The sequence below is a fragment of the Lampetra fluviatilis genome, chromosome 2, assembly GCF_964198595.1.
Source record: "Lampetra fluviatilis chromosome 2, kcLamFluv1.1, whole genome shotgun sequence".
NCBI lineage: Eukaryota > Metazoa > Chordata > Hyperoartia > Petromyzontiformes > Petromyzontidae > Lampetra > Lampetra fluviatilis.
This window is the reverse complement of record NC_136276.1, coordinates 35,502,638-35,517,264: the sequence shown is the minus strand read 5'-3', so window position 1 is coordinate 35,517,264 and position 14,627 is coordinate 35,502,638. Positions and strand designations below refer to the sequence as shown.

The following is a 14,627-nucleotide window of genomic DNA, read 5'->3' as shown; positions in this document are numbered from 1 at the left end:
CCAGCAATCAGTGACCCTCCCGCTTCGCTTGAATACCCAGGCCCCGTCCGCGGCAGCCTGGCGCTGCCACACCACTCCACAATCCTCCTGATTTCACAATCCCCGTAGGAATCTTCGTAGGACTAGTACAATTACACTCTAATAATGTAATAACAATTCCAGGCTAGAACATTTACAGAATTGTGCTCGGTTGGTATCGGCTTAGTTTTACCACTTGATTTTTTTTAGAAGTTACGTAAAATTCCCAGACTCAATTGTTTGCGGGACCGTTGTTGTAAATACACTGCTGGATGATGACGTTCCCATGCAGTGCGGGCCACGCGGGATATTTGACTATACTTGACGATGGTGTATTTCGTGCTAGGTGGTCGCCCATCCAAGCGCTATACAGGCTCAAACCTTAATTCTAGATTTGAAGCTTTCGTGACTGCAAGGATTCATATTCGTAGGTTTTTTCGGTAAAGTCACGCTCGACAGTCGAGTTACCTACGTGACTTTACCGATAAAACATAAGAATATGAATAAGGCTCAAACCTGCTTGGCTTCTCAAACCCAACGAGAGTCTGCACATTCTACGTGATTTGGTCGTGGGTTTTTTTTCAGGAACTGCATAAGTTGCCAATTATCCCCCCGTCTGAGATGCCAGGGAGCAGTTATATCGCACCTATTTCTGCAAGACTTACTCCCTACAATTGTTTGTTGTTGTTGTTTACATCAAGATAACTCCTACCAGAATGTCAGGCCGTATATATTTACGAGGCAGTTCGGTTACCAGAGGTGGGGAGTTTTTTTCTTCAAAAAGCTCTGGCTGTACGCCAAGCGACACAATGTCATGCAAAGAGCATAGACACCTTTGCCACATCTGATAACGAGTCCGGACCACGCGGTCAAACACAAGTCACTGCCTGCCACTGGGAGCACCGCAAAGAAAAAAAAACCTCACGAAAGAACCTCTTGTCAATTTTTTTGGTGGATTAAAAAATCACATTAATAGTCATAATCCTCAGCGCCATTGCCAATTCACCTCTGAATGGCGGCCAACTCACACCTTGTCAGTCACGTGGGTGTTTTTTTTATATTACCATTTTTAAAATATTTTATTATTCTTTGAATATTTTACCCGGAACATCTCATTTGCAAGAGTATCCAGCGTATCAAGCGGCACATACACAGAAAGTGACCATACTTCACCAATCTGGGTCAGTGCAGGGTCGGCGAAGGGAATTGTGACCCAGGACCATTCGAGATGTCACTCACGACCGGTGTATGTTTGTAGGCTGTGGCCGGGAGTCAGCCTCAGGTCACCAGGTTGTTCCTAGGTAGTTGATCGGTCAGATAAAATAACGGAGCTAAGGCAGCTATTAAATAACTCTGAAGCTCGTGCACAGCCCCGCACCCCTCCCCCGCACCCCTCCCCCGCACCCCTCCCCCGTACCCCTCCCCCGCACCCCACCCCCGCACCCCTCCCCCGCACCCCTCCCCCGCAACCCCCCCAACCCCCCCGTACCCCTCTTTGCTCACTTCTCTCCACTTTGAAGCGCGGAGCCATACGCGGGCGTCTTTGATGGTTGCTGCATTCCATAGCTCCGGCCTTAAAAAAAAATAGCCCACTGGATAAACTATTTATTTACTTTGCAGCGTGTTTGCTTTGGGACCGAACTTTGGACGCTGCCAGAAAGAAAATGAATATATTGAATATGCAGTGGTTTATAGCTTTAATAATGTCTGCTGGGTTATGAATGCTGCACGTTACGGCCAAGGGACAAAAAAAAACGCGCAACTACTGGCGCAATAAGACCTCACTTAAAATGTAACTTTACGAAGCTACGCTCTGGCACAAGCTGAGGTCACGTTGTATCCTCGTGGGAAGCGCCGCCGCTAGCTGGGAATTCCTCACTCTGCTTCAGGTGCAAAGAATTCCCCACTCGTTCAGGTACAGATTATTCCTCACTCCTGCTTCAGATACACATAATTACTCCTGCTTCAGGTGCAAATAATTGCTCACTCCTGCTTCAGATGCAAAGAATTCCTCACTTCTGCATCGGGTATATAGAATTACTCACTCATTCTTCAGGTGCAAAGAATTCCTCACTCATTATTGAGGTGCAAAAAAGTCCACACTCCTGCTTCAGATCCAAATAATTCCTCACTCCTGCTTCAGGCGCAGCTCAGTCTCCTCTGGGATGGGCGAGGCCACTCAGAAGGGAGTCACCGCTGCAGAGAGATTGGTGGTGTGGCCGGGAAGGACACGTGGTGTTGCTGGGGCCCACCCTGGGTGGCAACCACCCCACCACTCCCCCACCACCGAGCGCCCTATTCAGAAGTTCTACTGAGATGATGATCTGCGAACAGTCCTCATGAACAACCCTGCCCAGATACTTGTGTTTGAACATGCTATTGCACAGTGTATACCACACGGTGTTAATGTTATTGATTGCATTATTTGGTATTGACGATCTACGAGTCAAAACGCTTCTCTTCCTGTCTCTTCCCCTCGCGTTGCTCAGCTTTGGAATTTTCCTCCCCATCGTCTATTTTCCAAAGATGGATAATCAAATGTCTGAAAACTAAATGTTTATAAAAAAAAACCCGGTTTGGTTTTATCATGTAAGGTAAAGGTGCAGCACTGCAATGTCTTGTTCATGCTACTTCTGGCGGAAGGGCGCTAGCGAGCTCCCTCTAGAGGCTATTTAGCCTACTCGTCCACTCTGTCCAAACGTCTTGGGGGAAACGTGGGAGTGCGCACGATTCTACCGCGTGACAAAATGTGCACATGGCAGTTTTAGTAATGCCTGACCGCCGCACAAGCGTTTGAAATTCCCAGGTCCAGATGATGTGCTGAAAACCACTGGCCAGAGACCCTCTGGGGCCTAAAGTCCAAGATGCTACCAAGAGACGGTAACAGCATCTTGCTTGTTTGAAATTCCGTGCACAAGTTATGGTCATAAGCATAATTATGGCAAAATCAGCATGCAGCTTCCCTTCAATCATCACCACTATTTGCCACGCGTAGCAACATGGGGAATTTAAACAACCCACAGCTGGCCGCATCCAATGATGGCTCTATAAACTGGGTACCCAGGAATGGCCTTGGGATATCTCCCATTAGTATCAACTGCACGTATTCAGAAAGCCCAGGAGGGGAGGGGGGTGGAAGCTATTTAAATGAATTCCCGTGTCTTTAATTTGAAACTGCGCTTTGGTCATCATGGTCTCGCACACACAGTGGACGGGAGGGAACTGAAACGTTCAAAATGCGAAGCTTACGGTTGAGGTTAACATTTGGCTACTGCCGGTTCACGAGGTTTAATTTGACAGGCCCGTGTCTAGCGATGCCCTCAGCCTGGCCCATGTGTCTCCTGTGCTCTGCTTACAAACGATGCTCTCGTTGTGCATTACAGCGACGGCAGGGCTGACTGATGAACGTTTAGTACCTGTTCCCAATGGCCATGTCCTGCAGGATCCCATTTGTAATGCCACTTAAAGGGGTTCATCAACGCAACTTGGACGTCCCACTAATCAGTTCGATACGCCTCTTTAAAAAAAATTGTGCATGTCACTTGAAAAGCAATCTGTGATTGGCATGCAGCCAGGGGCGGTTTCTTCATTAGGGCGATTGGGCGACGCACCACCAATGTCATTCAGCCACAGAGTCACGCTAGCCGTCACTGTGCCTCTGGATATAGTCCAATTAGCGTCATGTCACGTTCTGTGGAGTACCGCCTCTTTTTGGGCGATTTCACTCCAGCTGAGAATCGCCCCGAGTGGCCCCATAGACTTACATTCAAAGATGTTTTTTTTCGAACGGCGGGCGCTCCAATGCATTCTCTATGGCTTCCGGGAGGGCTTGCACTAACGTGCTTACGTCATCATACGTGCTTACGTCATCATACGTAAGCACGTTTCATCCAACAATATAATTTGTCGCCACCTAGTGGAATCTTTAATGAAAGAAACTTGAGTGGTTTGTTTTAATAGTGAGTATAGAAACAAACAATATGTATTGTAAGAGTCACTTTATTTTTCATTAATATTAAAGAAGTGAAGTTGCCTTTACATGCTTAAGCTGTTAATTTATCCATTGCATGGGTGGACCTTATCCTTATCAATTATCCAGACATTTGTCCCCCCTGAGAGATTTTGCAGGAGCCGCCACTGCATGCAGCACATATTCTTGTCTTCCTCCTTGATTTACATAGCGATGCATTCGACGCTGATGGAAATGAAATGTTTACGTGCCACGTCATGCATATCACGGATGGATTAACAATTACATTTTAGCGTGACTGCCGTAATTCGTACACTGTAGTGGCATGGGCCTGAAGAAAAGTGTAATATTTCCGTGTGACAGTTTAGTGGGTGGAGTCCCCTGACAGATGTAAAGTAACTCGCTTATGCATGTTATAGTTAGCGCTGGTGTTAATCGCAGTTCAAATAACAACAATCTAAAATATTCCTACTCTCAGCTGCTACGCCCTGACCTCTTACAAATTACCGTGACCAATTCTGTGTCTCTGCCTTATTTTCTCTGCTACGGGGGCCTCATTAGGCGCCGAAGCGCAGTGGCCTAGCTGCGTCTCAAGATTTCTCGCTCTTTTCCAACTTCTCTCTGAGGGCCACTGAAAAGCCTCCGTGGATACCTCCATAGTTCTGTGAGCTCAAGCAGGACCCTTAACCTGCCCCACATCCAGCTGCAGTTGAATAACCTCCTATGATCCTTTGGGAAAAGCTCATGGGGCCACATGAGAGGCGATGGAAACGTTTTGTCATCACAGCATTTGCTGAATGCATTACTTTGCAACTTAAAGCAGTTGGTATCTCTCCAGATAATTACGGTGCCGATTATGATACTGCTTAGCCATGACCTGTGTTCGTCAAGAAAGATGAGTAATTTGTTATTGGTAGTTTTATTTCATTATTGCCATGTTTTTTTTACGTAAGCTCAACACGGTCATTATCGTCGTCTTGATCATCGCTGTCGTTCTGTGAACGTTGCAGGCGCGTGTAGTCAACAAGGCCGTTTGTTGTTTGTTTATCAGAAGACAAAGAGAAAACCATCCCACTCACTCCTTTCATTTCATACTTGGCATTGATTTTTGCTCAGTGTTCCCGCAGCAATCGTGTCATCCTCTTACGCATCACATGCACTACGTGTGCACTAAACCTGTGTTGGTGAACACGCAGTGGCTATTTGTTTGTTTTGGCGTTTTATTTTTGGACACGGAGCCCACTGACCATGTAGAGAAGTTAGAGGAAACATCTGTCCAGCAGGAGGCGGTTTCTTTCACGATAAAATAATGCAACGCGTAGGCGGTGTACCTCCGATAAGCACAGTTGGCTACATACGGTGCGAAAGAAGTGCAACATACATGTGCACGTAGCTATTGAGTGTGTAGGCAGTTGGAAGTGCGCGACTGGAGTTGCCCAGACATCAGACTGCGGTGAGGCGACATTGGACGGGGGTCATCATGCGCCTACTTGCACCAGGAGCCATGCCAACCCTACTCGACAAGGCCGCTGAAGCTACGCACTCCCAGAAAGCCATGCAGCTGATGGGTTGTGGAAGAAATATCTGTATTATTTTACGTGGAGGGAAGGATATGTGGAGGCATCATGCCTGCTTGTTTATTTTGTTATACGGTCGTATCGGCAGGTGTAAGCTTCTTTTGCAATATGGGATAGGCTGTGTGTGTGACTCGGCCCTCGAATATCAGATTGCCCATTGTGTGTGACTCAGCTCTCTTTGTGCCAGTCCAATAACAGAGAGCTGAACTCCACACATTGGCCAATCTGATAACAGAGAGCTTTATTCAACTAAAAAAAACTAAGTTATTTTCTTTATTTTACCAGGTAAGTCCCACTGAGCTATATAGCTCTTTTTCAACAGCGATATAGCCACAAATGATAGCTCAACGAAGTGGCTTATCACGTGGAAACTTAGAGCAGCCAAATCCACGCCACCACGAAGTAGAACATTCAAACTCCAAATAAACAGGTGTCATGGGCAGGATCGACCCCACAATCTCCTGCATACCAGGCAGAGGTCGCAACCGGGTACCCGATACCCGTACCCTACCAGATATCCGGCTACCCATACCCGGCCGGGTATGGGTACGGGTAGGCCGTGAGTCACTGGTGAGTAACTGTTTGTCACTCATTTCCCAACGTCTTGTCTCTTCTCACAATTCAAGTTCCTAGAATCAACCCACCCGCGCCTGCAACATGGCTTCATCCCAGAGGTCGCAATCGGGTACCCGATACCCGTACCCTACCCGTACCCGGCCGGGTATCGGGTAGGGTACGGGTACGGCCGGGTACGGGTACGGGTAAGGAATCAAAACCCGTTTGCGACCTCTGATACCAGGCGAGGTAGTTAACATCCTGCCCACGTGACGTGGCTTTATTACCGAATCCACCATGCTGTGGCCCGGCTCTCTCTTATCAAAATGGCGGCAGCAGCAGCTTCATGGCTCCCACTCCCTCTCTCTCTCTTTCTCCGAGCCCTGATTAGCAGCCCTTTGCCGGACCGTGACCCTAACGAGCTCCTCTTGTCAGTGCTCGAATGTTCGGCAGCCAAGAGTCGACTCCTGGCACTTGGCCCTTGCACGGGGCTCAGAGAAAGGAGCGAGGCACAGCACAGCAGAGCCAAAGGCGTGGGTGGGAGGCCAAAAATATGGTGCTGGCTTAGGGCCTACGGGTGACCTTAATCCAGGCCTGCTTACACCAGTGGTGAAATGAGTCCACTGCTGTCAGTTGCTTGATGGGTTACTTGTGGTGTGGTGAGGTGAAGTGTGAGTGCTGGACACCTGTTACCACTGTATTCTCTGGATTTTTAAGATGGTCCGGAAAGTAAGACATCTCCAAATTATACCCGGTGTCAATAATGTTGTACAAAAACAATGTGGTCAAACACACAAACACGTACTCTAACACACACACACACATTTACACTAACGCAAGCTCACACCTAGTGCATTATAAGACAAACCCCCAACATTTCCTTTAAAATACAGCCAGAGAATACAGTTCACTTTCTTCCACCAGTGTGGACCATTTCAGGTTAAGAGTAAATTTGTCCATCTAAGAGGCATTGCCGGTGTATGTTTTTTCACTGTACGCAAGTATTTTGTCTCCTGGTCCTTGCGCCTTTGGCCCTAAACTGGATTATCAGGTCCACCTCGAGTGGCAAATGCTAACAATGAGATTATTCAAGCATTGTATCTTTTGATCACAATTAGCTATGGATAGGATGGTCACTGTGGTATTTTTCTATTTAAAAAAAAGGGAATAAGAGAATGTGCCCTGGTACGTTTGACAGAGAACATCACTTTTAGACAATAAACAATTGAGATTAAACATCTACGGCATATGAAAATCAAAAGTAAACGTGGTTATAAAACAGAGGGCATGTATGCCAAGCTCTCTACCCATGGTGGACAATGCCCATGGTGGACAATGCCCAGGGTGGAGACTGCCCAGGGTGGAGACTGCTGGTAGCCACCTCGGTTGGCATCGAACGACCCACCTGGCCTCATGGGCTGTACAGTGCGTAATTGTGGATGTGAATTGTGGTAATCTTTCCATACTCTGACAATTACGCTTGTAGCAGAGTACGAAAAGCAGCAAGTCTCTTTTATGTCTCCATGCGAATTACCGAGTCTCAAGATGATCCTTGAACATGAAAGAAAGATGTGTGCATTGATTTCTGGAATAATTAAATAGTACTCGGGCATTTTCATTCATGTTCTTACCGTCATAACAATTTTTTTTTATAATTTGTACTTCATGGATTATATCTTAAAATGGCCATTATATTATACTTTAAAAATATGCAAGTCGCATGCACAATGAAACAATGCAAATACGCCATTTATTTTAGTTGTACATGATACTTGTTTATTTTTAAGCAAATATAATGTAAAACTAACTTATTGGGCGTGGTGCTGTCCACCCACCCCATCGTGTGCCGTGCCGGCCTTCATAGGTGCTGGCTAACAGCACTTGCCCCTACAGTCTGTTCAGGCTGTACAGGGGATCTTTGTCTTTGTTTCTTGCTGTGTGTACGTAATACATTGCAATAACATTTGGATTTATACCGCAATTGTTATATTCTTGTTGATATGCCGAGATGTTTTTACATAATGTATTACTCTGTAGTTTAATCTTCAAAAGCGCGTGATTGCTCCAATTAAAGAGCTCTTTGCAAAAAAATTGCCATTGTTACTTTGTAACGCTTTGATTGAAAGGTTCGTCATACAGATACACAGCATACTTTGCTTTGCTTGGCTGCACATTACAAACAGCTGCTTAGCATTCATTTAATAGTGCGTTTATCCACAATTTACATACATTATTTGCCTTTATTTAAATATAGATGGGAGCTCGGTGACTATGATTCCTGATGACAGAACTATCATTGCAGCGATTTAAAGTTGCATCGTCAGACATCCTCACACGGCATTAGTGCAAGCGGTTAATCATTCCCCTGTCTATCATCGTTCATTATCGTAATTTCTTGCTGATTTTCAGGTTTTTTTAAAATATCCCAGTACGTCGACACGAGATTTAGCGTGGTGTCATTAATCTGCCGCGTGAGTGCGAGGTTGAAGCCCAGGTGAGCAACCGTCGGTGGCGTCCCTGCAGTATACCCGGGGCCTTGACTAAAATTCCGTAACGCTTTCACACAGCTGCCAGATCCAGTAGTGAAAGTCTCGCCGCGCAGATCGTATGCCTGGTGGCCAATTGAGTCTTCATTGCTTTGGTGTGGGATGGCTTGGTAATGAGATTATACCCCGAGTCTGGGTCCCCATCCGCTACGGCAACAGCCCCCTAATGCCCCCCCCCGCCCCCCGCTGTGTCTGCCGCCTCCCACCGCCTGGCTCGCTCCTTCCCACACCACCTCCACCGCGACACTTTGTACCAGTGTCTTGAACAAACTGGGATTATTTGGTGGAGGCCGATCGATGCGGGATGAACTTTACAGCGCGAGCTGAAACTGGCTATCGATTGGCATTCAGCGAGAAGGGATTTACCCAGGCTCTCAGCTTTGTCTAATAATGTGGATATCAGTCAGCAAGGTATAGCTTCTTTAAAAACACTTATGGAGTAAGGCTAAAAGTTATTTTTTTCTCTCCCCGGCTTGTTTTTTCTTATTTTCATAGCATCCCATCGGTGTTTAGGAACGAGAGACGTTGGGCAAACGTCTGAAGTGCAGCACTGCTCTGCCGCACAGCCAAATTGCGGTGGTGTGCTGGTTACTTTTTTGAACTTTTAAAATTAGAAGTATTGCAGACGTTAATTTATCATTTGTTCACGTAATTATTGTGCTTAGGAAACTGAGCCAAAATTCTGTAATGAGCCAAAAGCTACATTTTGTCTAGCACTGGGCAAAAACAAGCTGCGTTATGATGCATTGACGTTCGTTACTAAAGAGCGTTTGGCTTTCGTCAAAATGTAAAGTGTTGAGTGCGCACTCCACGCTGCTTAATGATTCCTTGGCTCCTGTGTTTTTTCAGACCAAACGCATTCGAGGTCATTGCTGTTGATGGCATCAGCTCCGGAGTTCTGCAATGTCACAGCTCGCAGGAGTGCTACGACTGGTATCAGGCAATCTCCTCCAACACCACGGAATTGACTCAACAGAACGTAAGCGCAAACACATCCATGATCGTCGTTGTCAGGAGCGGCGGCCATCGGTTTATCCACTGCCGGATCAAAGGCCTCGCCCACGCTGTTGACCTTCCTGCACGCGCTATCTTACGTAAACAAGTCTCTTCGCTCCATCTCCACGGTGGTCGTGCTCTCGCGTGCGTTCACTCCTCTGGCTGCTATTCCGTCACCCGTCTCGTCCGTCTTCTATCGTAAATGAAAACATTTGGGAGGTGTGCCCGAGCCAAGCGCACTTTTACTTTTTTCAACTCCACAGAATGCCTCTGATTTGCATTTCCTCTCTGATCCACGTGCGTCTCTTTTTGTCTCTCGCTGTAAATTCCAAGCGTGCAGCTTTGCATCGTGCTTCCTTTGTGCAACATTCAGATTTTTGTTTCCATTGTGTTCAGAAAAAATACTCCTTGAATATTATCATTAATTATAACAAAATAAACAGTGTATTCGTGTTCGCACAGCGTTTTGCAATCAGACGGCAATTGCCACAATATTTCCTGTATCTATGTTACTATCATCTATTTCAAAAGTCATTACAGCCAGCCTTTGCTATATTCCTATTTTGTTGATGAACTCCCATCAAACCAAGTGACATCTTATCTGCTTTCTCCAGTCCCTTTCCGCGAATTGTAATTGTCTGCCTGCACTCTGTTCACTCTATGTTACTCATTTGCTTTAAAGATTCAAATGTTAATTCATTCTAATGGAGGTTTTTTCTAAAGTGCATTTGGGTGTATTAGACGTATTGAAATGTAAATTGTGTTTTTGTGTGTGTTTTTTTTCTCCCCCAGATGAAAATGTCAAATAAATACTCCCCAGCTCATGATCAGGTGAGGCTGACATTTTCATCATCCACAGCATGGTCATTTCCGAATCACATATATATTCCTAGCAAGGCCAGGAGTAGACATAAGTGTTGCGAAACATTGTAAATGTGTAGGTGTTATTATTATTATCTTGTCAAACACTTTCCACCACTGATTTATTAACATTACAATGCCGACAGCCAAAGTTCACCTCTGAAGTTTCAAGGCAGTTCACACATATATAGAGGGTGAGCCAAAAATCAGGACACACATTTATTTAACACATCAAATAGGGTTGTTTAATTTATTTTCACAAATGTTCAAACTGCTTTCCATTTACGTGAATGTATGCATGAATTCTATTTTAAATGTAATTATGACTTTTTTGTAAAGGTTTCAACTGCCTTCTTTTGCATACATAATTGTATTCAAATTTATTCCGAAGAGGAAGAAGAAAAATAGATATTAATAATGATAATAGATGAATATAAACTTAACGAATCAACAATTAAAATGTGTAAATGCACGTGTTTACATAAATTAAATAATCCTATGTGTCCTGACATTTGGCCCACCCTATATATACAGTACCATGTAAACAAGAACATATGATGATTCATGCTTTATGTACGTTGGGTTATCTTCTTGGTTCTTTCGGTAAAGTCACGTAGAAGGGAAGTAATAAAATAATAAAAATAAAACATAATAAAATAAAATAATTCTCACGACGTTTCGGCCACAACGCAAGCAGCCGTCCTCAGGTGAAAACCAGGTCCGTCGAGGCGACAGAGTCTGAATGAAACAGCACACGAGCTTGGAGCATAGATCATCGTGCAGGAGTTTGTCTTTGCTACAACCTGCAACGCCCGACACAGCCAATCAAATAGAGTTGTCACGTGGTGGACAAATGAGCCAATTGATTTGCTTTTTGTTGAAAAACAAGCACAGTTTTGAAAATGTTGGGTGGTGGAGGGTTATAGTTCAACCTTGGCATTACATCCCACAAGTTGATCCGACGCAAAATTAAATTAATTATGACCCACTTTGGTTGTGAAAGCCTACAGATAAAATTAAGCAAATCTCAACAAACGCGTTTCACTGTTTGTCATTAGATTTATAATACACTTCAAAGACGTGTATCTTATCTCACTGTTAGTTGTATCTTTATACTTTATACTTTGTACTATCGTTCTACCGTCGTCGTATGTTGTAAAATAAATATTTGCACTTGTGTGGGTATCGATTCTTTTTGGAAATCCACTGCTGAATCGAGGGCCTAGCTGGGCCTGGGGTTATTTGACCATACTTCACCACAATGATTCGTGTGGATTGGTAAAGATGGGGCTCATAGACATTGGAGCATAGTGCAGTACAATTTAATTATTGGTACACTCCCCTCAACATAGCCTCACAGCAGCCCACAGCACCTGCCTTTCATGAGTCATGGTCTCCGTTCCATGCACTGTCCAGTCAGTCCCAACGCCGCTTAGCTTCTCAGATCTGACAAGATCGCGCGCATTCCATGTTACTTGGTCACAGGATATATTTAATTGCTTTGGGTTTATTTTCAATGTGTCGGAATGGTTTTTGTTTGCTTAAATGGCTGTTGTTTGTTTACCATATTTTACCCTTTAATGATCTTGTTGTGCAATTGTTTTATTTATTTTTATTTTATTATATTTTTACTTTGTAACCCGAGTCTCAGATTGATCATCTCAATGGCCTCTCACCTGATTGCAAAGTAAAAGATCTGTGTGGTTGCCTCACAGCGGCCCAACACTGCCTGATATCCAGAAGCCTTTGCGACGATGCTTAAGTGTGCGCACGAGCAAAAATACTCATTCGATATTGTTTATCATTTATATTAAACAGCGTTATTACGGAGAAACTACGTGATGTGAAGTTCACGAGTTATTGCCTTTCATTTAAAATTGCAAAAGAATATAAATACTGTTTGCCAAAATAGTTTTGAGTCATCGCATTCTTGTCGAGTGGCACAGAATATGAATCATTTGCCGTAAATATTTCATGCAATCATTTTGCAAAGTTAATGATGTCTCTTTTTTTTTAACTCACCACAGTTTTCGAAATGTGTATCTTTTTTATTTATTCATATACAACTATAACACACGCGGAAATGTATAATACGGACAAACTAATTACAACGCCGACGACAGCTGCGGCACGGAACCTGAGGATAAATCAAATTCCCTTGTTTGTTATTTTCTATCTCCTCGGTCGGCTAAGGTTAAATTTTAATTCAAGTCGCGAGGTCGTCGTCTGCGGTGGAGTGTGATTGCCCGTCGCGTAAGCGCGCCGCGGTGGGTGCGCGCGAATCACTCGAGCGCGTGATGGTCGCAGATCGTGCACATGGGCTGGCTGTACGAGCGTGCGCCGACGCCGGACACGTGGCAGGTCTACCGCACGCGCTTCCTCGCCCTCAAGGGCCACCACATGCACCTCTTCTCCTGCCCTCCCGTGAGTGGGCCCTCCCCGCGCACGCTGCCGCGCGTCTCCCGGGGCGGCCGTGATGTCGTTCTTTTTTGTTTGCCCACGATACGAGAGATCGGCACCGGCCTGCTTCCCCGCTTTCCCGTGGGTCCTCGCGCGCCGCTGTTGAGAGCTCCGTTCGTGCGACCGTCGAAGTTGGATATGGATGTTTAAGTCGCGATTGCGACAAAGGAGAAGACACACCCTTCATTCGTTGCCTCGTGCGCACCTTTTTTCTGGTCTCCTCAAACACGTGGGACACGCTCAATAATTGGCTGAGCAAAAATCTGAATGTGTAGGGGACTGCAGGCGATGCGCTGTTGTTGGCTGCGTCGACTCGATTGTGCGGTTGTTTTGCAGCTCGTTTGTGGATCTGTAGTGATTGCGAGAAGTTGACTTGGTCAGCATTGTTTGTTTCAGTCGTAGACTCAGCCGTCCATGCCTCCTCACTAGGCACAGCCCTGCGGGAGGGGAGGGTGCGGGGGGGGGTCCTCTGGAGGAAGCTGAGCCCTGCTGTCTCTAATGAATGATCTCAGTCTGTGCCTTCATTTACATTGATTAGGCTCTGACATGTGGTGAGCAGTCATAACCATCATCATGCTCGACGATGTTCCTCCAGTCGTAGTCACCAGGTGACTAAAACAACCCCCGTTTCCTTGATGAATGATTGTGTCGGCGACCTGGCAGTGAGTGACGTTATAGGAGCGGACCGCAGGGAAGACGACAACTAAACTAAAGTATTTTTTATTTTACCAGTTAATGCCCACTTGAGCTATTGTCGCTGTTTTTCAGAAGTGACCTGGCCACAAATAATAGCTCATACAAGTGGCTTATTATAATAATTTGTAAATGTATTATAGCCAAATATTCTAAACTCGTGTTTCTAAATTTGGAGGGGAAAAAACCGGGGGACACGGAGAAAAAGCCACTTGGCGACGGGGAGAACTTGCAAGCTCCAAATATACAGCAGCAGGTGTCACGGTTAGGATCTAACCCACAGCCTCCTGTATACCAGGCGAGGTAGTTAACATCTCATAGTCACCGTGGTGCCCCTGCCATTACCACAGCCTCCTCCTTCTCAACCCGTTTCCCATTCCTTCCACGCTTGCCTCCCACGAGCCGCGTTAATGCATTTGCAACGCACGCTGATAAGCAGGACAACAAAGCCCATCCGCGCACTCAATGTATATTAATTTGGCCGATTGTATATTCATGTTTATTGTGGCACGTATGTTTGATATGGATTTGATATGCTATGTTATGGTAATGAATCATGCCGATCAATACGTCGCATTATTTAGAGCCTGTTGAGCGATGAATAACTTGTTTTTTTCAAAGGCCGCCTCGGAGGCTGTAGGATGAAGAGCCCACGGACACGGTCTGTCCGCGTTGCCGTGGGGTCTTCACGTTTTCCGTTTGGCCCCTGGCACGGCAGACAGTCGTCGTTTATCGTTGTCGCGGGACGGCGATTGAGAGTGACGTCACGTTGCACCTGATAGAGATGTGACGACGATTCACCCCACCTCGTGACTCGACGAATAATCTCGATCACGGTCAACAATTCGATTCAGGAATTCGGTTGTTTGGGTTTGTTTCATCATTGTCGTGGAGGTAGCAACCCCGAGTGGCTACAGGGGTCACATGAACCTGCTAAAGGCAACATGTATG

The 14,627-nt window shown here is 45.6% G+C and overlaps 2 protein-coding genes across 2 annotated transcripts in view; one reads left to right on the top strand and one right to left on the bottom strand.

Moving 5' to 3' along the window:
- Positions 1-14,627, bottom strand: part of DNMBP (dynamin binding protein) — a 348,547-nt gene that overhangs the window by 223,826 nt on the left and 110,094 nt on the right. The gene's annotated exons all lie outside the window — the stretch shown is intronic.
- SNTG2 (syntrophin gamma 2) overlaps positions 1-14,627 on the top strand; it is a 102,066-nt gene that overhangs the window by 77,274 nt on the left and 10,165 nt on the right. Inside the window, exons 10-12 of the mRNA XM_078875388.1 lie at positions 9,516-9,645; positions 10,455-10,493; positions 12,831-12,947. Of these exons, the coding sequence (XP_078731514.1) occupies positions 9,516-9,645; positions 10,455-10,493; positions 12,831-12,947 (286 nt within the window). The remainder of the gene's footprint in view (positions 1-9,515; positions 9,646-10,454; positions 10,494-12,830; positions 12,948-14,627) is intronic.